Source organism: Bos grunniens, chromosome 9, assembly GCF_055505025.1.
Source record: "Bos grunniens cultivar Pamir isolate PY7600 chromosome 9, Bosgru_T2T1.0, whole genome shotgun sequence".
In the NCBI taxonomy this organism is placed as follows: Eukaryota; Metazoa; Chordata; class Mammalia; order Artiodactyla; family Bovidae; genus Bos; species Bos grunniens.
The window spans coordinates 42,098,297-42,121,698 of NC_141173.1; the positions used below are offsets into that span (position 1 = coordinate 42,098,297).

Genomic DNA, 23,402 nt, shown 5'->3' on the forward strand with positions numbered 1-23,402 from the left:
ATTATTTTTTTACTTGGCTTTTAGGAAAATTTACCCTGTTAAGTCCAAAAAGGTATTAGACCCCCCAGTCTATTCATTCAGCAAGTATCTGACTGCCTCCAAATGCTGAGCATTATAGTGTCTGATGCTAAGGGACATAAACAAAATTATATGACTTATATATAAGACCCTCCAGGAGACTACATTCGAATAACTTCAGGATTGGAAGCCACCAGGATGTGCCAGAGCCAGCTAGTATTGAATGGCTACTGAATGTGAGATACCGGAAGACTGAGGAAAGAGGAACTTAATGATACAAACTGCCTGCTGTTGATCACATCCCATCCTTCCTTTTTGCACGAAAGAAACAGGCTGTCATCTCAATTGTTTCTCTTTTAGAAGAGTTAATCAGCTTTGATCTGGAATTTCTCCTTTTAAAATACTCCTTCATGTTTTAACTTCTCACAAATATATATAGAAGTGAATGTAAATATATTAAAATGCTTTTATCTCTATTCCTTCTCTTCTCTCGCATTTATATTTTCTCAGCTTTGTTATTCCTTGGAAAACAGATCACAATGAGTTGAATTTTCTATAAGCAAGTTTTAACTCCTATATATGATATTTCAAAACTCCCTCTGCATTCTTTAGCTGTAGTGAAAGAGCAAGGGTTTATATTTCCAAATAGAAACATTACAGCCTTCTCAATACTTCATACAGATTTTCTCAGTTTTATTATTACTTTAAGACAGATTTAGACAGGTTGAATTTATATGTTTGACTTTAACAAACACTTGACTGTTAACATATGATTTGACTGTTGGCAAGTTATCTACCCTCCCTGACCCCCCATTCTTTCATTTCTAAATAAAGGTCAAACACAAGGTTATTGCAAAGTTTAAGTGAAATGTCTCTAGAGAGGTAAAAGGGCTAGTACAGTGCTTAGCATTTATCAGGTACTAAATAAGAGGTAGCATTTACATACGGTGAGATTAGCACAGGAAGGAAAATCATTTTCCCAAGGTTGACTGCTGTGCTGTGGTGTGTTGATAAGGCCCAAGACCGTCAGTTTCACCCTCTTTTGAGCTATCTGGATTCATGTGAGAGGCCCGCATATGGCCACTGATTATTTATCAAAGTTTAAAGGTTATAAGATGGACTAAGGGTGAGTACATCAGTTGCCAGGATGCTGAGAATTGGATTCTTTCCCCACCTTTGATTTAGTACGAGGCTAAAGAAGTACTGTTCCTAGTTATCCCTCAATTAAATAATAGTGAAATAATATAATTTTTTAAAAAACTTCTCTAGTACATAAGCTCCCTATTCCCAGGTGTTACGTATTTTTAGTAATGAATTTTTTAAGGTATGTACATTGTTTTTTAGACATAATACTATTGCACACTTAGACTACTGTATAGTATAAATATAACTTTTTATATGCATTGGAAAACCAAAAAAATTCTTGACTTGCTTTGTTATGATACTCGCTTTATTCTAATGGTTTGGAACTGAACCCACAATATATCTGAGGTATGCCTGTCTATTGACAATATGCGCAGTGTACAATGTTGATGTAAAACCACTTTATATTTTGTATACCTTATTTGTTTCACTGAGCAAGTAAAAGTGTAACTCAGTTCTGTTTTAAACTGACAGTGTTAAATTTTAATTTTTAAAACTTAATGACAGTAATATTACTAACTTTTGAAATAAAAATTTAAACATTAGAATATGTTCTTAAAATTTTTTCTATTGTTTTAAATTTTAAAATTTATATCTGTATATATGATAGGCCAAAGTAATTGTTTTTGATTCATTCATGTGCATTAAAGTTATAAGATCTATTTTTCTTATATTGTATTAAGATGCAAATTCTTATGAGATAGACTTAATAAAATTTATTCCATATTTGACATATGTAACAACCTTAATTGCACTTTTGTTTCAGGTAAGTGATTCCTTCTTTGAGGTTGAAGCCCTCATGGAAAAGATGAAGCAGTTACAGGAATGTCGAGAAGAAGAGGAGGCAAGTCAGGAAGAGATGGCTTCACGTTTTGAAATAGAAAAAAGAGAGAGCATGTTTGTCTTCTCTTCAGGTAAAAGCAAGCATTACATAGTCAATGTCTATTTTGAAGAAAAAGCCCAATTTTTAAAGACAATTTAAATAAGTTTTTCGTATGGGAATACAGTTGATTTACAATGTTGTGTTATTTTCAAGTGTACAGCAAAATGAATCTGTTATACATATATCCACTTTTCTTTTTTTTTTTTCATATATCCACTTTTAGATTCCTTTCCCATACAAGTCAGTACAGAGTTTTGAGTAGAATTCCCTGTGCTATGCAGTAGGTCCTTATTAGTTATCTGTTTTATATATAGTAGTATGTATATGTGAATCGCAATCTCCCAATTTATCCCTCCCCCTACCCCGGCTGCATCCCAAACCCTTGGTAACCACAGGCTCTCTACAACTCCACATATAAGCTGTATTGTATGATATTTGTCTTTTTCTTTCTAACCTCACATAATATGGGTCCAGGTCCATTCATGTTGTGGCCAGTGGCATTGTTTAATTCTTTTTTATGGCTGAATAACAGTCCACTGATACATGCACTACATCTCTGTCTACTGCTGTCAGTGGACATTTAGGGTGCTTCCGTGTCTTGGCTACTATAAATAGTGCTGCTGTAAACACAAGGGTGTGTGTGTCTTTTTGAATTATGGTTTTCTCTGGACATATACCTAGGAGTTGGATTGCTGATTAGATGGTAGCTCTATTTTTAGTTTTTTGAGGAACCTCCGTACTGTTATCTGTAGTGACTGCATGAATTTACATTCCCAACAACAGTTTTGTAAAATTTATTGTTTGTAGATTTTTTGATGATGGCCATTCTAACTGATGTGAGGTGATAACCTCACTGTTGTTTTGATTTGCATTTCTGTAATAATTAGTGATATTGAATATCTTTTCATGTGCCTATTGGCCATCTATGTCTTCTTTGGGGAAATGTCTGTTTAGCTCTTCTGCCCATTTTTTTTTTTTTTGATGGGGTTGTTTGGTTTTTTAATATTAAGCTGCATAAGCTATTTGTATTTTGGAGATTAATCCCTTGTCAGTTGCTTTGTTTGCAAATATTTTCTCTCATTCTGTAGGTTGTCATTTTGTTTAGTTTATGGTTTTCTTTGCTGTGCAAAACTTTTAAGTTTAATTCTAATATGTCTTTCCTTTTAGAAAGGCTATTGCATAGGTATTCCTACTTCCAAAAAAGGAAGTTAAAGTGAAAATAGACTAAGAGCAAGGATTTGATTTAGGTCCTAAAATCACTGCTAATAAACTTTGTGAATGTTAAGTCATTTAGCATTGAGCATTCCTTTTTTTTTTTCTTTAAAATGAGGAAGTTGCATTCATAAAGGCCTAATAGTACTTCCAGCTTTAAAATTCTATAATGTGTGAAAAGGAGCTACTTATTAGATAACTAACAGCTTAAACCCTTTGTTAGGCCTTTATCAAATGTAACCTATAGGATTTAATAAGTAAACTAGGTAATTTAAAGGAAAAAAGTTATAGTGTCAATATATTTTGACAATAATACAGTGGAACAAAGAGTACATTGGTTTTAATAACCAATTTTCTTAATAGCAAAGAAAAAATCAAATTTGTATAAATGGAGGTTTGATGTTAGCCTGAGGAGAAGTCTTTGATTCTATTTACTTGAAACTAAATAATCTCATCAACTCCTAAACTTGAAAATAATCTAAAAAGGCTTAGTGAGCCTCTTTTCTGTATTTATTTCAGAATTGTTTCTAGGGCCTTTGAACTGTTAGTGTTCGTTGCTCATTTGTGTCCAACTTTTTGAGACCCCCACAGACTATATAGGCCACTAGGCTCCTCTGTTCATGGAATTTCCTAGGCAAGAATACTGGAGTGGGTAGCCATTCCCTTCTCCAAGGGATCTTCCTGACCCAGGGATCGAACCCAGGTCTCCTGCATTGCAGGCAGATTCTTTACCATCTGAGGCATCAGAGAAGCTGTTAAAGAGATCATTTTACATATTGTATGACATTAATATTCAACTAAAAATGTCCAAGTGCTAAAGTTTAGAATACAGCTGATTTGTTAGTACCATAAAGATTATTTCAAAAGGGTATTCATACTTGGAGTACATACTTTTAAGTAGAACCTCACATCTATAAACTAGAGAGAGGACACAGAGGAAGAGAGGATCTGTGAAAGAGAGGAATGAAAAGCACAGTAAATGCAACCATGAGTATGTTTTTTAACCTTTATATTCCATTTATTAAGCAATTTCTTTATAGTTTTAAGACTTTATTTTAGTTGATATTGGTTACTAAGTATCAGAAAAAGGGTTATCCTATTTTTACTTGTTATAGGTAAAATGAATTTTAACTAGCATCCTGTGTTTGAAAAGCTTTCAGTAGCTTTTTTAAAAAATTATTTCAGATGATGATGAAGTTACACCAGCAAGAGATGTATCACGTCACTTTGAGGATACTAGTTATGGCTATAAGGATTTCTCTAGACATGGAATGCACGTCCCAACATTTCGAGTCCAGGTAAAATCACAACTTGTATGTACATGACTGGTTAGAAATATCTCAGTCTGACTTAAAGTTAGAAAGAACCATCTGGATTTGAGAACAGAAAGCATTGCAGAGAGAAATAACTTTTCTATGTACATGCAGTTCCTTAGATATAAGTTCATAAATCAGTTGCTCAGAATTCAAAACATATTCACCCATAAAACAAAATTACAATAGTGGTTAGGTTCCCAGATGGTATACTAAAACTCAAAGTTCATAATATAACTAAACAGTAAATAGTTGTGTTAGAACCTAGCTAGCATTTATAGCATTGTTTTACAGAGCACCAGTGTTAAAGTGAGGCCATTTCTGTGACAAGAGAAATGTCCTCAACATTTCAGGCATTATGTGTGTGTGGGTAGAAGGAAAGAGGATGAGAAAATCAGAGTGAAACATGTGCTTAAATTAGAACTTTTAGGGACAGCAAATTTGTTTTCTTTTAATTTGGGTGAGTTCTTATAAATCTCATATAAAATAAGTCATAGTGATTACAATAACCTAATTCCCTGGTAAAATATGAACTGAATGTCATTTGAAGCAATGAGAATTTTTGAGAGTTTCAAACTTAAATCTTGAAGAGGATTTTTATATAAAGATATCTTATTCCAAAATTAAATAATGCCCATCTCTTAGAATAAAGTTTTAGTGAGGTAGAGAGTCAAATTATTGTTGGTAGACCCAGTTTGTTTAGCTCCATAATCATTAACTTTGAAATACACAGTAAAAATTCCCAGTGCAATTCTGTGTATATTGAGTCCATGGAAACTTAGGGACCTTGTCATTCTCCAGGATACCAGCCTCCTTCTCTCTTATTGCTTTTCCAGGAAGCTAAGTGCTTTGCAAATATATTGCAGGAGCAACAATTGCTGTATCTTCTAGTTCCAGAATAAAAGTTGAGGATCATCAATTAGGAAACATTTATTTATTCTATGCTGTAGTTTTCTAAGACTGCTTCCAATCCATTACTAGACACACAATGCATTTAAAATGTATTTCTTAAACAATCTGTTATGAGTTGATAGTTCTAACTTTCCCAATTATTGCGAAGGGCTGCTGTTGCTAAGTCGCCTCAGTCGTGTCCGACTCTGTGCAACCCCATAGACGGCAGCCCACCAGGCTCCTTCGTCCCTGGGATTCTCCAGGCAAGAACACTGGAGTGGGTTGCCATTTCCTTCTCCAATGCATGAGAGTCAAAGTGAAGTCGCTCAGTTGTGTCCGACTTGTAGCGACCCCATGGACTGCAGCCTACCAGGCTCCTCCATCCATGGGATTTTCCAGGCAAGAGTACTGGAGTGGGGTGCCATTGCCTTCTCCAATTGTGAAGGACTAGTATTAAGTAATAACTTTTAGCAGAATTATGAAAATATTTGGGAACCATGAGATTTTTTTTTTCTTGACTCAAGGAACTAACATTATTTAAGGAGGCAAATTAGGCACAGGAAGAAATATAGAATATGTTACGTGGTAGTGAAGTTGTGTCATGAAATATAATACATTACAATTGGAGAGATCATGTAGACTAGAAAAATTTTTTTGGAGGCAGATTAGGGTTTGACAGATTTGAATAGTTTAAAAGCATGAATATTGTAAGCAGAGACGACTGTAGGCAATAATTGAGCCTAGGTTAAAGGACAGAGTGAGGGAAGGTATCATAAACTGGCTGGGCTGCTGAAAGCTTCAAGCAAAGGATTTTTCTGATTAGTTGGAAGTTACTTTAAAATTGATCAGACTTGGACGTTTTGACCACAGTGATGGCATGATATCAAAGAGGTGTTTTAGGAAAACAAATATGGGAGCAACGTAGAAGTAGAGGCTTATTAAGTTTTGTTTGAGATAGAAAAAAGGAAACAGAGATTTAATGTAGGAAAACTAATTAGAAGACTTAACAGAGCTAAGAGGAAGGGGGGTTAGGAGGAAAAAGAATGAGTGATGGATGTGTTGAATTAAAAATTTACAAAATTTGAAGACACTTGAATGCCTGCAGCAATATAAAAGGAGAGTGGCCTCCCAGGACGAGTCATCTCTGGAGGCTGACAGGGGAAACAGTGAGAGAAAGCAGAGTACAAGTGATGTGTGTGTAAGGCAGAGATTCCACTGGTTTTTAAACTTGGTGAGTTGCAAAATTTAACTTTTGCATATTGCAGTATAGAAATTGAAAACATCAAACTGGAATGCAAATGAAACGGAAAGCTAGGGATGTTCTAGAAAGGGAGTGGATTTCAACTGCCAGTAGTCTCACTGCACCACAGAGCAATAGACATAGAACTGTATTTGACCACATTTTAATTATTCACATTTGTTCTGTTCTCTGTATTTAGGACTATTGTTGGGAAGACCATGGTTATTCTTTGGTAAATCGTCTTTATCCAGATGTAGGACAGTTGATTGATGAAAAATTTCACATTGCTTACAATCTTACTTATAATACAATGGCAATGCACAAAGATGTTGATACCTCAATGCTCAGACGGGCTATTTGGAACTATATTCACTGCATGTTTGGAATCAGGTTAGTCTGTTTTCTTACGTTTATGAAGAGATATTTTCTTTTAGGGAAATCATTCAGGTGCTTGAAACACATATGCAGATATACATGTTAATATACTCAGAACCATCCCCTCCCTAAGAGCTTATTTTTATGCTTTTTATGCTTTAGAAACTTGATTTTTTGCAGCTTAGTGTGTTTCCTCTCACCTAGCTAGGCAGGAAGAAGGAGAGTTAGGAACAAGAGTTAAACAACAAGCAAGGTTGTCCAGGAGCATGGAGAAAAAGGAAAAGTTTGTCTCTAAACATTTATGTGTTTGTATCATTTTTATCTCCTGAGACACTTGTACTTCTGCCTTCGTGGAACTTAGAGTGCCCTTCTAAAGAGTACCTACTCCCATGATACTTCATAAAATGCAAAACTTTATCAGTATTATGCTATTTATATACACATACTATACATCACCTTCTAACATACACAAACACCCACACTATGGTCCTTCCTAATTATTTTAGCTGTAAAGTCAGACTTTTCTCTTGGTTATTCATTTTTTCAGTAGCCAGACTATTGACTTTAGACTCCCGGATGGTTATATTATGGACCAACTTTACAAGAGTTTTCTCCCTTTTCCACTAAAAACCAAATAGGAGACTGAAGATCCTTGGATGTTGTAGAAAGTATTCTCCAGTGGGGCAGAGCAGACACTGGTGCCTATGACCATCCTGGCCTAAAGCAGAGTGGCCTAAGTGTAGACACTGTGAGGCCATCTTAGGGACCAATTCTTTCCTCATCTGACCCCAAGAACTGCTAACATGAGAAAATATTTATACAAGTAGATTATAATTTATATATCATGGGATATATCAATATTGTCTAATTTGTTAACTTCTTAATATCATCAATACTCAAACTGTTTCCAAAATTTGTTCCTCAGTGTGGTTGCTTATTCATGATTGTAAATATATACTGTTACTTTGCACTAGCAAATTTTTTGTTCATCTCCCTGACTTCTCTATTTCTTACTCCTTTATACTGATTCATCCACCCCCATTTAAACATTGTAAAGCTCTTATTTTAGGGGACAGCTGCCTATATAAAGAGGAGAAAAGAATATAACATTTACTATTATATCTGTACTTCTATAAAAAAACAGACTATCACATCAGATCAGTCGCTCAGTCGTGTCCGACTCTTTGCAACCCCATGAATCGCAGCACACCAGGCCTCCCTGTCCATCACCAACTCCCGGAATTCACTCAGACTCACGTCCATCGAGTCAGTGATGCCATCCAGCCATCTCATCCTCTGTCGTCCCCTTCTCCTCCTGCCCCCAATCCCTCCCAGCATCAGGGTCTTTTCCAATGAGTCAGCTCTTCACATGAGGTGGCCAAAGTACTGGAGTTTCAGCTTTAGCATCATTCCTTCCAAAGAAATCCCAGGGCTGATCTCCTTCAGAATGGACTGGTTAGATCTCCTTGCAGTCCAAGGGACTCTCAAGAGTCTTCTCCAACACCACAGTTCAAAAGCATCAATTCTTTGGCGCTCAGCCTTCTTCACAGTCCAACTCTCCCATCCATACATGACCACAGGAAAAACCATAGCCTTGACTAGACGAACCTTTGTTGGCAAAGTAATGTCTCTGCTTTTGAATATGCTATCTAGGTTGGTCATAACTTTCCTTCCAAGAAGTAAGCGTCTTTTAATTTCATGGCTGCAGTCACCATCTGTAGTGATTTTGGAGCCCAGAAAAATAAAGTCTGACACTGTTTCCACTCAAAAATATAGTAATTCTCACATTGTCTTTTAACAGATACGATGACTATGACTATGGTGAAATTAACCAGCTATTGGATCGTAGCTTTAAAGTTTATATCAAAACTGTTGTTTGCACTCCTGAAAAGGTTACCAAAAGAATGTATGATAGCTTCTGGAGGCAGTTCAAGCACTCTGAGAAGGTATGTACCTGTTGTGTTTACTCTGTAACTTAGCAGTGGTTCTTATTCTCCTTCACCTAAACTAATGGGTCTCCAGCCCTTTCCATCACCTCTACTGACCCAGAGAAGAACATTCCAGAACAGGTGTCTTAGATATGCCTTGGAAGGGAACCTCATTATGGTTTAAAGCAGGGGTCCCCAACTTGCAGACGAGGGACTGGTACCTGCTGCCAGATCAGCATGGCATTAGATTAAATGTAACGTGCTTGAATCATCCAGAAATCAGTTTCCAGTGCCAAAAAGGTTGGAGACTGCTGGTTTAACGTAAAAGAAGAACGACAGGGAGAACAGATCTGCTGGCCTGTCTTCAAAGTTCAGGCTTAGGAGAAAGAAGAGAATCCTTGAACCGTCTTTACGGAAATTATTGAATGATGATTTGGCAGGGAAAGTTTATTATTATAACAAACCTTCAAAAAGAGATGTGATCAAATACAAGCTCAAAACATATTTCCGAGAAAGATCAGATGGCTTTTGTTTTGAGAAACTGATACTCTGTTCATCAAACCCAAGACTTGTGTTAAGCTATTCAGTGGTACACATACATTACTTATATTTGGTGTTTATTAAATGCACTGAAACTGATTGTAAATGCTTATAACCATATCTTAAATAATGTTGTGTTTTATATTCAGGTTCATGTTAATCTGCTTCTTATAGAAGCTAGGATGCAAGCAGAACTCCTTTATGCTCTGAGAGCCATTACCCGCTATATGACCTGACGCCTCTCCTCCGTTAAAGATGATGGAACGATCAGCAGATAGAGTCTACAAGGGGAAGGTACTCAGCCCCAGGACCAATGGTAGATAAAGAATTCAGAATCCATTGTGCCATGATTCCTTTAGTTTCTGCTATTTTACTGTGGAAACGCCACTGCTGGCACAAGCAGTGAGTGCTCAGCAGCTTCAAGTTTAGAGCTGTGAAGAAGGGCTGCTGTTCACAGTATTTTGCTTTTTGACAGTACAAGATGCTGTATAACTTTTAATACAGCAAATAGTATCTCTCCAAATCCTGTTGCTTTTATGTTAACAAAAATTGGAGCATGCAAAGAATGGGACTTTGATAATGATGTAAGCTTTTATACATAAAGAATTTTAGATATTGGTGCTGCTATTCCTGCTGGTGGAATGAATAGAGTGGCTGTTCGGTTAAGCTATTAGTAATAAGGTGAACACTGCTACTATCTGAGCCTACATACGTAAAATTTGTGTGGTTTCAAATTAAACTTACATATATGTGTTAATTTTTTTGCATCTAAAATTACTCACAGCTCAGCAAAGACCATTATGATGGTAACAGCTCATTTTTTTCATATAGTTTTTTTTTAAATTCAGTTATTGGATGATATTAAATTACAGTGGCATTCTTAAAGACTTCTTCAAAAAGCAATCTTACATGAAAAATGTATAAATTATCTTTTGATATGCTGTTTCCCAAGGTTCTGTGACACTGGAGGGCAGCTGTCCTGTGCGGTGTTTTTGTTTCCAGCACCGAAGTTATGGGAAATATTGTGTAGCTGCTGCTCAGTCCCAGGTGCATTCTGCCCCTGCCCACCTCATGGTCCCCCCTTCAAAGATTGTGCAGCTCCTTAAATAATAAAGCTGGAAAATATTTTTAGTCATCAAATTTGATTTACAAAAAATGCTAACTTTGAAATGCAAACAGGCTTGAAAAATGTATTAAGTACTTTGTATTCTGGAAGCGTGAATTGCTTTTGAAGTCTGTCAGTATTATTAGTATTTTTCAATAAAGAATAATTTTTCTCCAATTTTATTTGCTGTCTCAAAAAGTCATGACTTAAACAATCAGTCACTATTCTCAGTTTGTATTGATTTTCATTAGCTATCACACTTAGATAATTCTGTAGTCAGGTGAGACTATTATTTAAATGGCAAACTCTTGCAGTCATGAGAGCTACAAGAAAAGTTTTATCTTGGATAACTGATACAGTCCCATGCCTTGTCCATTTTGAACTGAGATGTTTTAAAGATCAATTATTAAGAATTATTAGAAACAGGTTAAATTAGGGAGTCACTACAGAACAAAAAATGACACTGTCAAACAATTAGTTCTAAATTTAATCAAAGCTTTTGTGATAACTGAGCTCAATAAATGTTTTGATGAGTAACAAGATAGTGCCTATAAAATATAGTGTGGGGTGGGAGCTGGGAGGCATAATTTTGAATGGAGGTGATATAGCTACCTTCATGGCTACATACCCTAGTGAGAAGATAATACTGTCATCTTAGATAAAAACTGCTTTCAATATATTTTATAAAGAAATATATCAGCCCATTTCTAGTTAGCTTACAATAATATACAAATGGTCTTACCTGTTGAATTTGCATCATGCCTCTGCCCTTTTTTGTCTGCTGCTGGGTTATTTCATCATAGCAATACAGGTGAATCCAACAAGTAAGTTTGCATTGGATAAATTTTTACTCATTCTGCTTCTGCTCTTTGTTCTTGGCACTTCCTCTTAAAAATACAACATTTCTAATAGAAGTTCTAATCAGTAGTAGGATGATTAAGAAAAACTGGGTTTATTACCTTATTCCACTTAGAAATCATGAGACGAAATGAAAATTTTAATGAATAAGAAAGTATGCTTGTACCTAAAGTAATAAAGGATTGCCTGTGATACAAAGTTGATGTTTCAGCACCTCCATCTTAACAGGTGTTTCCTGTTAATGTTTTCTCAAAACTAAACATACAGGGTTTTTAATATTGCTATTTATCTTTGAAACTGTTTCCAAAATAATTGAAGGTGGTAAAATAGAACATGGGATATCAAAACTTTTCCCCACAAGAGGAATTATTTTTCTTAAATAACCATGAATAGATTTCTAGTTGAGGTTTCCAAGATTCAATTTTTTAGATCACTTTTTTAGTAAAAATTAGGGAACTTTTTTATTAGGCAATACTTAATTCAGTATCTCTTTAAGAATGAAATTCTAAACACATTTACCACAGTTATTTAACTCCATATAAATACTGGTGATATTCTTAACTTAGAGGAATAATCTTAGCTTTTAAATGAATTTTAACAGTTTACCTATTTCAAATTATTCTGGTAAAGGACCACTGGTAGATAAGTAAATAAAACTTGTTGGATAAGAATGTTTTCCAGGCACTTTTCACTCATTAAGATACTCTGAAATTTTGTTACGTATTTGTGACTAGTGAATATCAAGGGAAAGCAAAGGCAGGTAGATGGGGAGTGACATTACCTATGATGTACCAGGTCCTTATTCCCAATGGAGACACTGAGCTAACAACAATATAAAGACCAAATACCTTTGTGAAAATTCTAGAAACCACTTGGGAAGCTATAGCTCAGGCAAACACAAACCAGGAGGAGGCTGCACCAAAAGGTATAGGTAAATTTGGGGCATTTTGCTTGTCCTAAGCTGGTATACAGCACGACGGCAATTGAGAGGAAACTCCTAAGTCCCAGCTTCTCCCTTGGGACCAAAAGAAAAAAGGTGAACTTTTGTGTTTGAGGGACTGGATTCTATCTCACCTGACTTGGAGCACTAGTAGGAGTGGTAGAATGGTTTGGATGCTGGTTGTAGATCACTGTGCTCACAGAAGTGAGCACAGAGGTGCATTAGAACAGCAGGGAATCTACAGTTATGTAGGCAGGTGCAGGGGATCCAAAAGAATACAGATAGGAATAAAACAGAAATTGGAACAGGAAGCTCCTGAGAAGAAACAGAGGCAAGCCTCTTAGGGAAATTAAGACAGCTAAAAGCAGATATTATATCCTGGAATAAAAACATATACACTCGTCCAAATAAGTTACATCCCTGGAAATGGTAGCTATTTTTCAAATGCCCAAATCACAACAAACTTTGCAAGGTATATATATGTGTGTGTGTGTGTGTGTATGCAGGAGAATGTGGCAAAATCTAAAAAACAAAATAAATCCCCAGAAACCAACCCTAAGGCAATGTAGGACTCTGAATTACCCCACAAAGAATTTTAGGGATTTTACCTGGCAGTCTAGTAGTTAAGAAGTCACCTTCCAATGCAGAGGGTGCATGCTCAATCCCTGGTCGGGGAGCTAAGATTCCACCTACCTCGGGGCCAAGACCCTCTCCCAAAACATAAAACAGAAGCAGTATTGTAACAAATTCAATAAAACCTTAAAAAAAAAAGATTTTAAACAACTGTCTTAAAGATGCTCAGTGTACTAAAGAGGGAGAACAAGACTGACATATCAGGAAAATGATGCATGAACAAAATGAGAATATCACCAAAGAGACAGATTCTGGAGCTGAAGAATACAATAACTGAATAAAAAAACTGACAACAACAGGCAATTTGATCAGATAGAAGAAAGACTTTGGAGAGTTATTGATATTATCAATAATAACCTCAGAGGTTATTTGATATTATCAAGTCAGAGATAAAAATGAAAAGTGAAGACAGCCTAAGGGACTTGTGGGGACATAAAGTAGGGAGTGTGCAGAGCTGTAAAGGAATGGAGTTTTGTATGCAAATCAACTTATCAAAATAAACTTATAACTTTAACATTTTTAAACATAATCCCCATGGTAACCACAAAGAAAATCTCTTCAGAATTTACACAAAAAGAAATGAGAAGGAAATCAAATCATGTAACTCCAAAAAAAAGTCAATGAAACACAAAGGAGGAAGAGGGGGACTGAGGTACAAAAAAGCTACAAATCTTGCAGAAAACAAAATAGCAATAGTAAGTCCTTCCCTATTAGTAATTATATCAAATGTAATAAATGGATTGAATCCCCCAGTCAAAAGACTCAGATTGGCTGAATGGATAAAATAAAAAAGAGGATCCAACTATTTGCTGTCTATAAGAAACTTAACTTTAGATCTAAGAACACATATAGGCTGAGTGTGAAAGGACAGAAAAAGACATTCCATGCAAATAGTAACCAAAAGAGCAGAGGTAGCTATATGAATATCAGAGAAAAGGGCCAATTCACCAGGAAGATAAAACAGTTATAAATAGATAGGCATCAAATACTAACACTCCTAAACATAGGAAGCAAATGTTGATAGAATTGGGGAGAAACAGGTTTGTTGTTGTTTAGTAGCTAGGTCATGTCTGACTCTTTGCAACCCCATGAATTGTAGCCTGCCAGGCTTCTCTGTCCATGGGATTTCCCAGGCAAGAATACTGGACTGGGTTGGCATGTCCTTTTCCAGGGGATCTTCCTAACCCAAGAATCAAACCTACATCAAACCCCATCAAGCATTGGCAGGCAGATTCTTTACCACTGAGCCACCAGGGAAGCCCAGGAAATAGACAGCAACACAATAATAGTAAGAGATTCAATGTCCACTTCCAGGGACTAACCTGGTGGTCCAGTGGTTAAGAGTACTTCTTGCAATGCAGAAAACACAGGTTTGATCCTTGTTTGGGGCACTAAGATGACACATGCCACAGAGCAACTAAGACTGCATGCTGCAGCTACTGAACCCATGCACTCAGGAGCCCATGCACCACAACTAGAGAGCCCACATGACACAACAAAGATCCTGCATGCTGCAACTAAGACTCAATGCACCCAAATAAATATTTTTAAAAATACTCACTTCCAAAAATGAATAGAACCAACATAAGATAAATAAGGAAAAAGAGGACTTGAACACTACAGACTAGTTGAATCTATCAGATGTACACAGAAAATTCCAACAATAGGATATACAGTCTTCTCAAGGGCACATGGAACATTCTCCAGGATTGCCACAAATTAAGCCACAAAACAAGCCTTAACAAATTTTAAAAGACTGAAATCATACAAAGTATCTTTTCTGATCATAATGGAATGAACCTTACAATCAATTGCAGAAAGAAAAGCTGGAGAGTCCACAAGTATGTAGAAATGAAACAGCATACTCTTAAAAGGCCACTGCAAAGAAGAAATTACAAATGGACTTAGAAAATATCTTGAGATAAAAACACAACACACCAATATTTACAGATGCTGTGCCAAGAGGGAAGTTAACAGCTATAAACTCTTAGACTATAAAAGCAAAGACAATCTCAAATCAACATTGTAACTTCGTCAAGGAACTAGACAGAACAATCCAAACCCAGAGCTAGCAGAAGGAAAGAAAGATCAAAGCAGAGATAAATAAAAAGCACAACAGAAAAAATACAACAAAATTAAGAGCTGTTTGAAAAGATCAACAAAATTGACAAACCTTTAACTGCATTAAGAAAAAAAAATCAGAAATGAAAAATGAGACATTCCCAACCAATATTAAAAAAAAAAAAATAGGATAGAGAATATTATACACTGTACATCAACAAACTGGATAACTTAGAAACACACAGCCTACCAAGAAGGGAATCATGAAGAAATAGAAAATCTGAAAAGAACTATAACTAGTAAGGAGACTGGAATCAGTAATTAAAAACTCAACAAAGCCCAGGACCAAATGGTTTCACTGAATTATACCAAACAGTTAAAGAAAAGTCAACACCAAACTCATCCAAAAAATTGAAGACAAGGGAATGTTTCTAAACTCATTCTATGAGGTCAGCATTATCCTGATAACAAAGCCAAAGCGACTGCAAGAAAACTACAGACCAATATCTATAATGAATATTGTTGAAAAAATCCTTAATTCTAGTAAAGAAAACTCAACAGCACATTTAAAAAATGAAGTGGCGAACTTCCCTGGCGGTTCAGTGGTTAAAGAATCTGCCTTCCAATGCAGGGGATGTGGGTTCGATCCCTGATTGGAGAACTAAGATCCCACATGCTGCAGGGCAACTAAGCCTGCATGCTGCAACTAAGACCCAGTGCAGCCAAAACTAAATAAATCAATAAAATACTTTTTTAAAAAAATGAAGAGGGATATATTCCTGAAATGCAAGTATATATATTCCATTTATAAAAATTGATCAGTGTAATATACCACAATAACAGAATGAAGGGTGAGAAAACAAACACATGATCATATCAGTCGATGTAGAAAAATTATTTGGCATAATTCGGTAGCCTTTTCATGATAAAAAAAATACTCAACAAACCAGAAGTAGAAGGAAACCGTCTCAGTGTAATAAAGGCCATATGTGAAAAGCACATAGCTAATATCATACTCTGTGAAAGATAAACTGTTTCCTCTAAGATCAGGAACAAGAGAAAAATATCAACTCTCACCACTCATAGTATACCAGAAGTCCTACCTAAGCAATTAGGCAAGAAAAAGAAAAAACGTTCAAATTAGAAAGGAAATGTAAAATTATATATGTGTATATAAATAACATGATCTTATATTAGAAAACCCCAAAGATTCCACACCAAAAAACAAAAGTAGAAAAACCTGTTGGAACCATAAAAGTCAACACAGAAAAGTCAGTTGCATTTTTATACACTAACAGCAATCAAGCAAGGAAACTAAGGCAACAGCTCCATTTACAGTAGCATCAAAAATAATAAAATCCTTAGAAATAAATTTAACCAAAGGAGTTGAAAGACTTGACAATGAAAACTACAAAACATAACTATAAGAAAATAAAGAAGACACAAACAAATGAGAGACATCCTGTGTTCATAGACTGGAATACTTCCTATTGTTAAGATGTCAATACTACCTAAAGCAATCTACAAATTCAATGCCTTTTTCTCCTGCAGAAATAGAAAAAGCCATCCAAAAATTCACATGGGGTCTCAAAAGACTACATAGCCAAAACAATCCTGAATAAGAACAGAGTTGTAAGTCTCACAATGTCCTAACTTCAAAACATTTTCCAAAGCTACATTATCAAAACAGTATGGTACTTGCATAGACATACACCCAGAAATAAGCCTTCATGATCTTCAATAAGGATGCCTGGACTATTTGATGAGAAAAGAACTGTCTGGGAAAACTAGATATTCACATGCAGAAGAATGAAGTTAGACCTTTATTTTAGAAACATATACAAAAATTAACTAAAATGGATTAAAGACCCAAGTGTAAGAACTAAAACTATAAAGCTCCTAGAAGAAAAGATAGGCAGCATAGCTTCAGGACACTGGATTTGGCAATGATTTATTGGACATAATACCAAAAGGCAAAGGAAAAAAATAGACAAATAGAACTACATCAAATTTACTTCTGTGCATCAAATGGCATGAAAGTGAAAGTCACTCAGTCGTGTGCAACTCTTTGCGACCCCATGGACTATGCAGTCCATGGGATTCTCCAGGCCAGAATACTGGAGTGGGTAGCCTTTCCCTTCTCCAGGGTATCTTCCCAAACCGGGGACTAAACCAGGTCTCCTGCATTGCAGGCGGATTCTTTACCAGCTGAGTCATAAGGGAAGCCCAAGAATGCTGGAGTGGATAGCCTATCCCTTCTCCAGGGGATCTTCCTGACCCAGGAATCGAACCAGGTCCCCTGCACTGCAGGCGGATTCTTTACCAACTGAGCTATCAGGGAAGCCCAAAGGGCATGATCAGCAGTTTAAAAAAAAAAAAAAAGTAACCTACAAAATGGGAGAAAATATTTGTTAATCATGTACCTGATAAAGTCTTAATATCCAAAATATATAAATAACTCCTTTAAATCAATGACTACCACACAAAAAAAAAGCTTGATTAAAAAATAGATATCTTAGAGTTTTCAGAATATAGGTCTTTTGGCTCCTTAGATAGGTTTATTCCTAGGTACATTATTCTTTTTGATGTGATAGTATATGGAACTGTTTCCTTAACTTCGTCGTCTGTTGACTTTCTACCTTTACTATATGTTTGCCTCTACTTGTGAACTTCTCTGTTTCATAATTTTCTTGATTTTAGATGTGGTCTTAAAAAACATATTATTTGGTCACACTGGATCTTAGGTGCAGCATGCAGGATCTTCAGTTGCAGCATAGAGAATCTTTTAGTTGCAGCATGTGAACTCTAGTTTCAGCATGTGGGATCTAGTTCCCTGACCGGGGGTTGAACCCAGGTTCCTGGGCATTGGGAGTGCAGAGTGTTAGCCACTGGATCACCAGGGAGGTCCCTTGATGTAACCTCATCTATTTAAAGAAGTTCCTTTAGAATTTGTCATAAAGCTGGTTTGGTCATGCTGAATTCTTTAAGCTTTTGCTTGTCTGTAAAGCTTTTGATTTCTCTGTAACCTCTTATGGAAAAACCCAAATGAGCTTTTTGGCCAACCCAATACAAGACCTGTACTCCATAAACAGTAAGATGCTAATGAAAGAAGTTGAAGATGACACAGATAGAAAGATATACCATATTCTTGGGTTGGAAGAATAAATATTATAGAATGACCATACTAACCAAGACAATCTATAGATTCAATGCAATCCATTTCAAATTACCAACAGCATTTTTCATAGAACTAGAACAAAAATTTTTTAATTTCTGTGGAAACACAAAAGACTGCAATAACCAAAGCAATCCTGAGAAAGAAAAATGGAGCTGTTGAAATCACACTCTCTGACTTTAAACTATATTACAAAGCTACATTAATCAAAGCACTATGGTACTGGCACAAAAACAGACACATAGATCAATGGAACGGAATAGAAAGCCCAGAAATAAATGCTAACATCTATAGTCAATTAACATACAACAAAGGAGGCAAGAATATACAATAGAGAATAGACAGTCTCTTCAACAAGTGGTGCTGTGAAAACTGGACAGCTACATGTAAAAAAAAAAAAAGAATTTAAAACATTTTTTAACACTATAGACAAAAATAAACTCAAAATGGATTAAAGACGTAATGTCAGACCTAAATGTAAGACTGGATACTATAAAACTCCTAGAGGAAAATTGCAGCAATATTTTTTAATCCCTCTCCTACAGTAATGGAAATAAATAAATGGGAAACAGTTAAATTTAAAAACTTTTGCAGAGCAAAGGAAATTATAAACAAAACAAAAAGTTAACCTATGGAATGGGAAAAAATATTTGCAAATGATGTGACAACAAGAGATTAATTTCCAAAATATACAAATAACTCATACAGCTTAATGACTCAGGAAACTCAAACAGTGCTCTGTATCAACCTAGGGGGCGGGGATGGGGAGGGAAATGGGAGGGAGTTTCAAAAGGGAGGGGATATATGTAAACCTATGGCTGATTCATGTTGAGGTTTGACAGAAGACAGCAAAATTCTGTAAAGCAATTATCCTGCAATAAAAATAAAAATAAAATAAACAGCTCAATCTATTTAGAAGCCTTAAATGGACACTTCTCCAAAGAAGACATACAGATGGCCAACAGGCATATGAAAAGATGCTCAACATCACTAATTATTAGAGCAGTTGAAATCAAAACTAAAGGGAGGCATCACCTCACTCCATTCAGAAAGGCCATCATCAAAAAGTGATCAAACGGTAAATGGAGACTGTGTGGAGAAAAGAGAGCCCTCCCACACTGTTGGTGGGAAAGTTAATTGGTGCAGCCACTATGGAGAACAATATGAATGTTCCTTAAAAAACAAAAAGAATTATCATATGATCCAGCAATCCCACTCCTGGTCGCATGTTCAGAGAAAACTGTAATTTGAAAAGATACACGCATCCCAATGTTTATAGCAGCACTACTTAAAATAGCAAAGACATGGAATCAACCTAAGTGTTCACTGACAGATGAATGGATAAAAAAGATGCGGTAATATATACACAAGGGATATTACCAAGTCATAAAAAAATGAAATAATGCCATTTGCAGCAACATGGATGGATCTAGAGATTATCATTTATTATATGTGGAAAGAATCTAAAATAAAAGCATACAAATGAAATTATTTACAAACAGAGTCACAGATATGGAACGCAAACTTATGGTTGCCAAAGGGGAAAATGGGGTGGAAGAGGGATAAGTTAGGAGTTTGGGATTAACATATACACACTACTATATATAAAATATTGGGTTGGCCAAAAGGTACATTCAGATTTTTCCATAGCATCTTATGGAGAAATGCAAATGAACCTTTTGGTCACCCCAGTAGATAATCAACAAAGACCTACTATATAGCATAGGGAACTATATTCAATATCTTATAAAACCTATAACAGAAATGCATCTAAAAAATGTATGTGTGTGTATCTGAATCACTTTGCTACACACCTGAAACACATTATAAAACCAACTACATTAAAAAAATTTTAATAAATTTTTAAAAATAAATAAAAATATAATAAAAATATAAAAATTTGAAGTGGCAAATGACTTCAACGGGCATTTCTCCAAAGATGATATATAGATGGCCAATAAAAATGTGAAGATACTCAATATCATTACTTATTAGAGAAATGCAAATCAAAACCACCATGAGACACCATTTCACAACCATTAGAATGGCTACTACCAAAACAACAACAGAAAACAGGTGCTGGAGAAGATGTAAAGAATGGGAACCCTTGTGCACTGTTGGTGACGTGAAATGATATAGCCTCTGCAGAAATGAATACAGACATTCCTCAAAAAATTAACAGTAGAACTACTATATCATCCAGTCATTCCATTTCTGGGTATACATCACAAGGAACCGAAAGCAGGATCTTGAAGAGGTATTTATACACCCCTGTTCATAGTCGCATTATTCACAATAGCCATGAGACAGAAGTAACCCAAATGTCCTGATGAGTTAACGGATGAAAAAATATGATATAAACATACAAGAAAATATTATTGAGCCTTAAAAGGAAGCAAATCCCATCACACACCACAACATGGATGAACTTTGAAGACATTATGCTAAGAAAAATAAAAGTCACAAAGCGACAAATGCTGTATGAGGGACCTAATCAAATCAAATTCATGGAAACAACATAGGATGGTGGTTGCTAGGGGCTGGAAAGAGGAGGAAAGGAGGAGTTGTTTAATGGGTACAGAGTTTCAGTTTTGCAAGATGAAAAAGTTCTGCAGAAAAAGTTCTGCAAAGGAAGAACCTTGCAGACAAACATGAGTAAGCTTAACACCACTGAAACATTTAAAAATGGTTAAGATGGCAAATTTTTTCACTGTAATTTTTAAGGTAGACAGATAGTTCCAAGGTAGGCAGAGTTCACGTGAGTCTCAGTGAACTCCGGGAGTTGGTGATGGACAGGGAGGGCTGGCGTGCTGCGATTCATGGGGTCGCAGAGTTGGACACGACTGAGCGACTGATCTGATCTGATAGTTCCAATAATAAGGTAAGCAAATAGGCAGAGGAACCAGAGATCAAATTGCCAAAATCCGCTGGATCATCAAAAAAGCAAGAGAGTTCCAGGAAAACACCTACTTCTACTTTTTTGACTACACCAAAGCCTTTGTGTGGATCATAACAAACTTTAAAAATTCTTTGAGAGATGGGAATACCAAACCACCTGACCTGCCTCCTGAGAAATCTGTAGGCAGGTCAAGAAGCAACAGTTAGAACTGGATATGGAACAACAGACTGGTTCCAAATCAGGAAAGGAGTACGTCAAGGCTGTATATTGTCATCCTGCTTATCTAACTTCATGTGAGATGCCGAGCTGGATGAAGCACAAGCTGGAATCAAGATTGAATCAAGATCTCAATCAAGATACTGAGAAATATCAATAGCCTCAGATACGCAAATGACACCACCTTTATGGCAGAAAGCAAAGAAGAACTAAAAAGGAGAGTGAAAAGGTAGGCTTAAAACTCAACATTCAAAAAACTAAGATCATGGTATCTGGTCCCATTACTTCATGGCAAATAGATGGGGAAACAGTGGAAACAGTGAGAGACTTTATTTTCTTGGGCTCCAAAATCACTGCAGATGGTGATTGCAGCCATGAAATTAAAAGACGCTTGCTCCTTGGAAGAAAAGTTATGACCAACCTAGACAGCATATTAAAAAGCAGAGACATTACTCTGCCAACAAAGGTCTGTCTAGTCAAAGCTATGGTTTTTGGTGTTAGAGAAGACTCCTGAGAGTCCCTTGGACAGCAAGGAGATCAAACCAGTCAATCCTTAGGAAATCAGTCCTGAATATTCATCGGAAGGACTGATGCTGGAACTGAAACTCCAATACTTTGGCCACCTGATGCAAAGAACTGATTCATTGGAAAAGACCCTGATGTTGGGAAAGACTGAAGGCAGGAGGAGAAGGGGACGACAGAGGATGAGATGGTTGGATGGTGTCACCGACTCGACAGACATGAGTTTGAGCAAGCTCTGGGAACTGATGGACAGGGAAGTCTGGCGTGCTACAGTCCATGGGTTTGCAAAGAGTCAGACACAACTGAGCAACTGAAATGAACTGAGATAGTTCCACATGGTCCAGCTTGCAGATGAATCTGAGGGAGAGCAGTTTAATACGGAGAACAAATATAATGGTATTCTACTATGAGTTATTATATTAATTATAAATACCGAGGGGGCTCTTTTAGGGGGAAGAGAGTTTTATCTTTTTCACTGAAAGTAGTATATATAGCCTGCTATGGGTAAAAATGGGCTTCCCTGGTAGCTCAGAGGTTAAAGCGTCTGCCTGCAATGCGGAAGACCTGGGTTCGATCCCTGGGTCGGGAAGATCCCCTGGAGAAGGAAATGGCAACCCACTCCAATATTCTTGCCTAGGAAATCCCATGGATGGAGGAGCCTGGTGGCCTACAGTCCACGGGGTCACAAAGAGTCAGACACGACTGAGCGACTTCACTTCATGGGTAAAAATACTTAGATCTTCAAATGTTTTTGAGAGATTAGCCTATCAAACTTTTAAAAAATGTTTCCAGGGACTTCCCAGGTGGTCCAGTGGTTAGGACTCCACACTCCCAATGCAGGGGACACGGGTTTGTTTGATCCCTGATAGGGGAGCTGGATCCCACATGCCACAACTAAGACCCAGTGCAGCCAAATAAATATTAAAAAAAAAAAAAAAAAAGATTTCAACTGTTGGAGTGAATCTCGTAGCATATACTCATGGATGACAGCCTACAGTGAGTGTCTCTAGATGATTTTGCTGAGCCCCAACCTGGGATGAGCCCCAAACTAGAGGAGCCCTTGGAAAGTCTATTTGCTTCTGGAAATTTAGGGTTTTTCTAATAGACTTATAAGAGTCTATCTAGTCTCTTAAAAGCCTGCCTTTATCTCATTAGTCTTGGTATCTTGTTAGGGTAAGAGATGAGTTTTTATGTTATTAATGGTTCATCTCTAACCCTACAGAGCAGAGTATCAAATCTACTTTTATTCTGAATCTTTCTTTGGCTAATTTAGGATATCAATGGTTATCTCAATTTCTTTGGTGTTGGTCATTTATTCAAAGACCAATCTTACCCTACAAAGGGTGGAAAACCATAATTTATTGAGTACCTATTACACATCAGTCAGCATACTGGACAATTTGCCCATTTTTGTTTGTTTGTTCCTAAACTACATGATTACACTGTACAC

The 23,402-nt window shown here is 36.4% G+C and overlaps 1 protein-coding gene across 6 annotated transcripts in view; it reads left to right on the forward strand.

The window, feature by feature from the left end:
- Positions 1–10,830, forward strand: part of SESN1 (sestrin 1) — a 114,457-nt gene extending 103,627 nt beyond the window's left edge. For 3 of the 6 annotated variants that reach the window (XM_086317397.1, XM_086317399.1, XM_086317398.1), the window contains exons 6-10: positions 1,928–2,075; positions 4,442–4,554; positions 6,900–7,090; positions 8,877–9,021; positions 9,693–10,830. In XM_086317397.1, the coding sequence (XP_086173523.1) occupies positions 1,928–2,075; positions 4,442–4,554; positions 6,900–7,090; positions 8,877–9,021; positions 9,693–9,779 (684 nt within the window). In that variant the 3' untranslated portion in view covers positions 9,780–10,830. Of the gene's footprint in view, positions 1–24; positions 239–1,927; positions 2,076–4,371; positions 4,555–6,899; positions 7,091–8,876; positions 9,022–9,692 lie in introns of those variants that run through there. The other 3 variants (XR_015132926.1, XR_015132927.1, XM_086317400.1) reach the window with 2 other exon arrangements.
- The last annotated feature ends 12,572 nt before the right edge of the window (positions 10,831–23,402 follow it).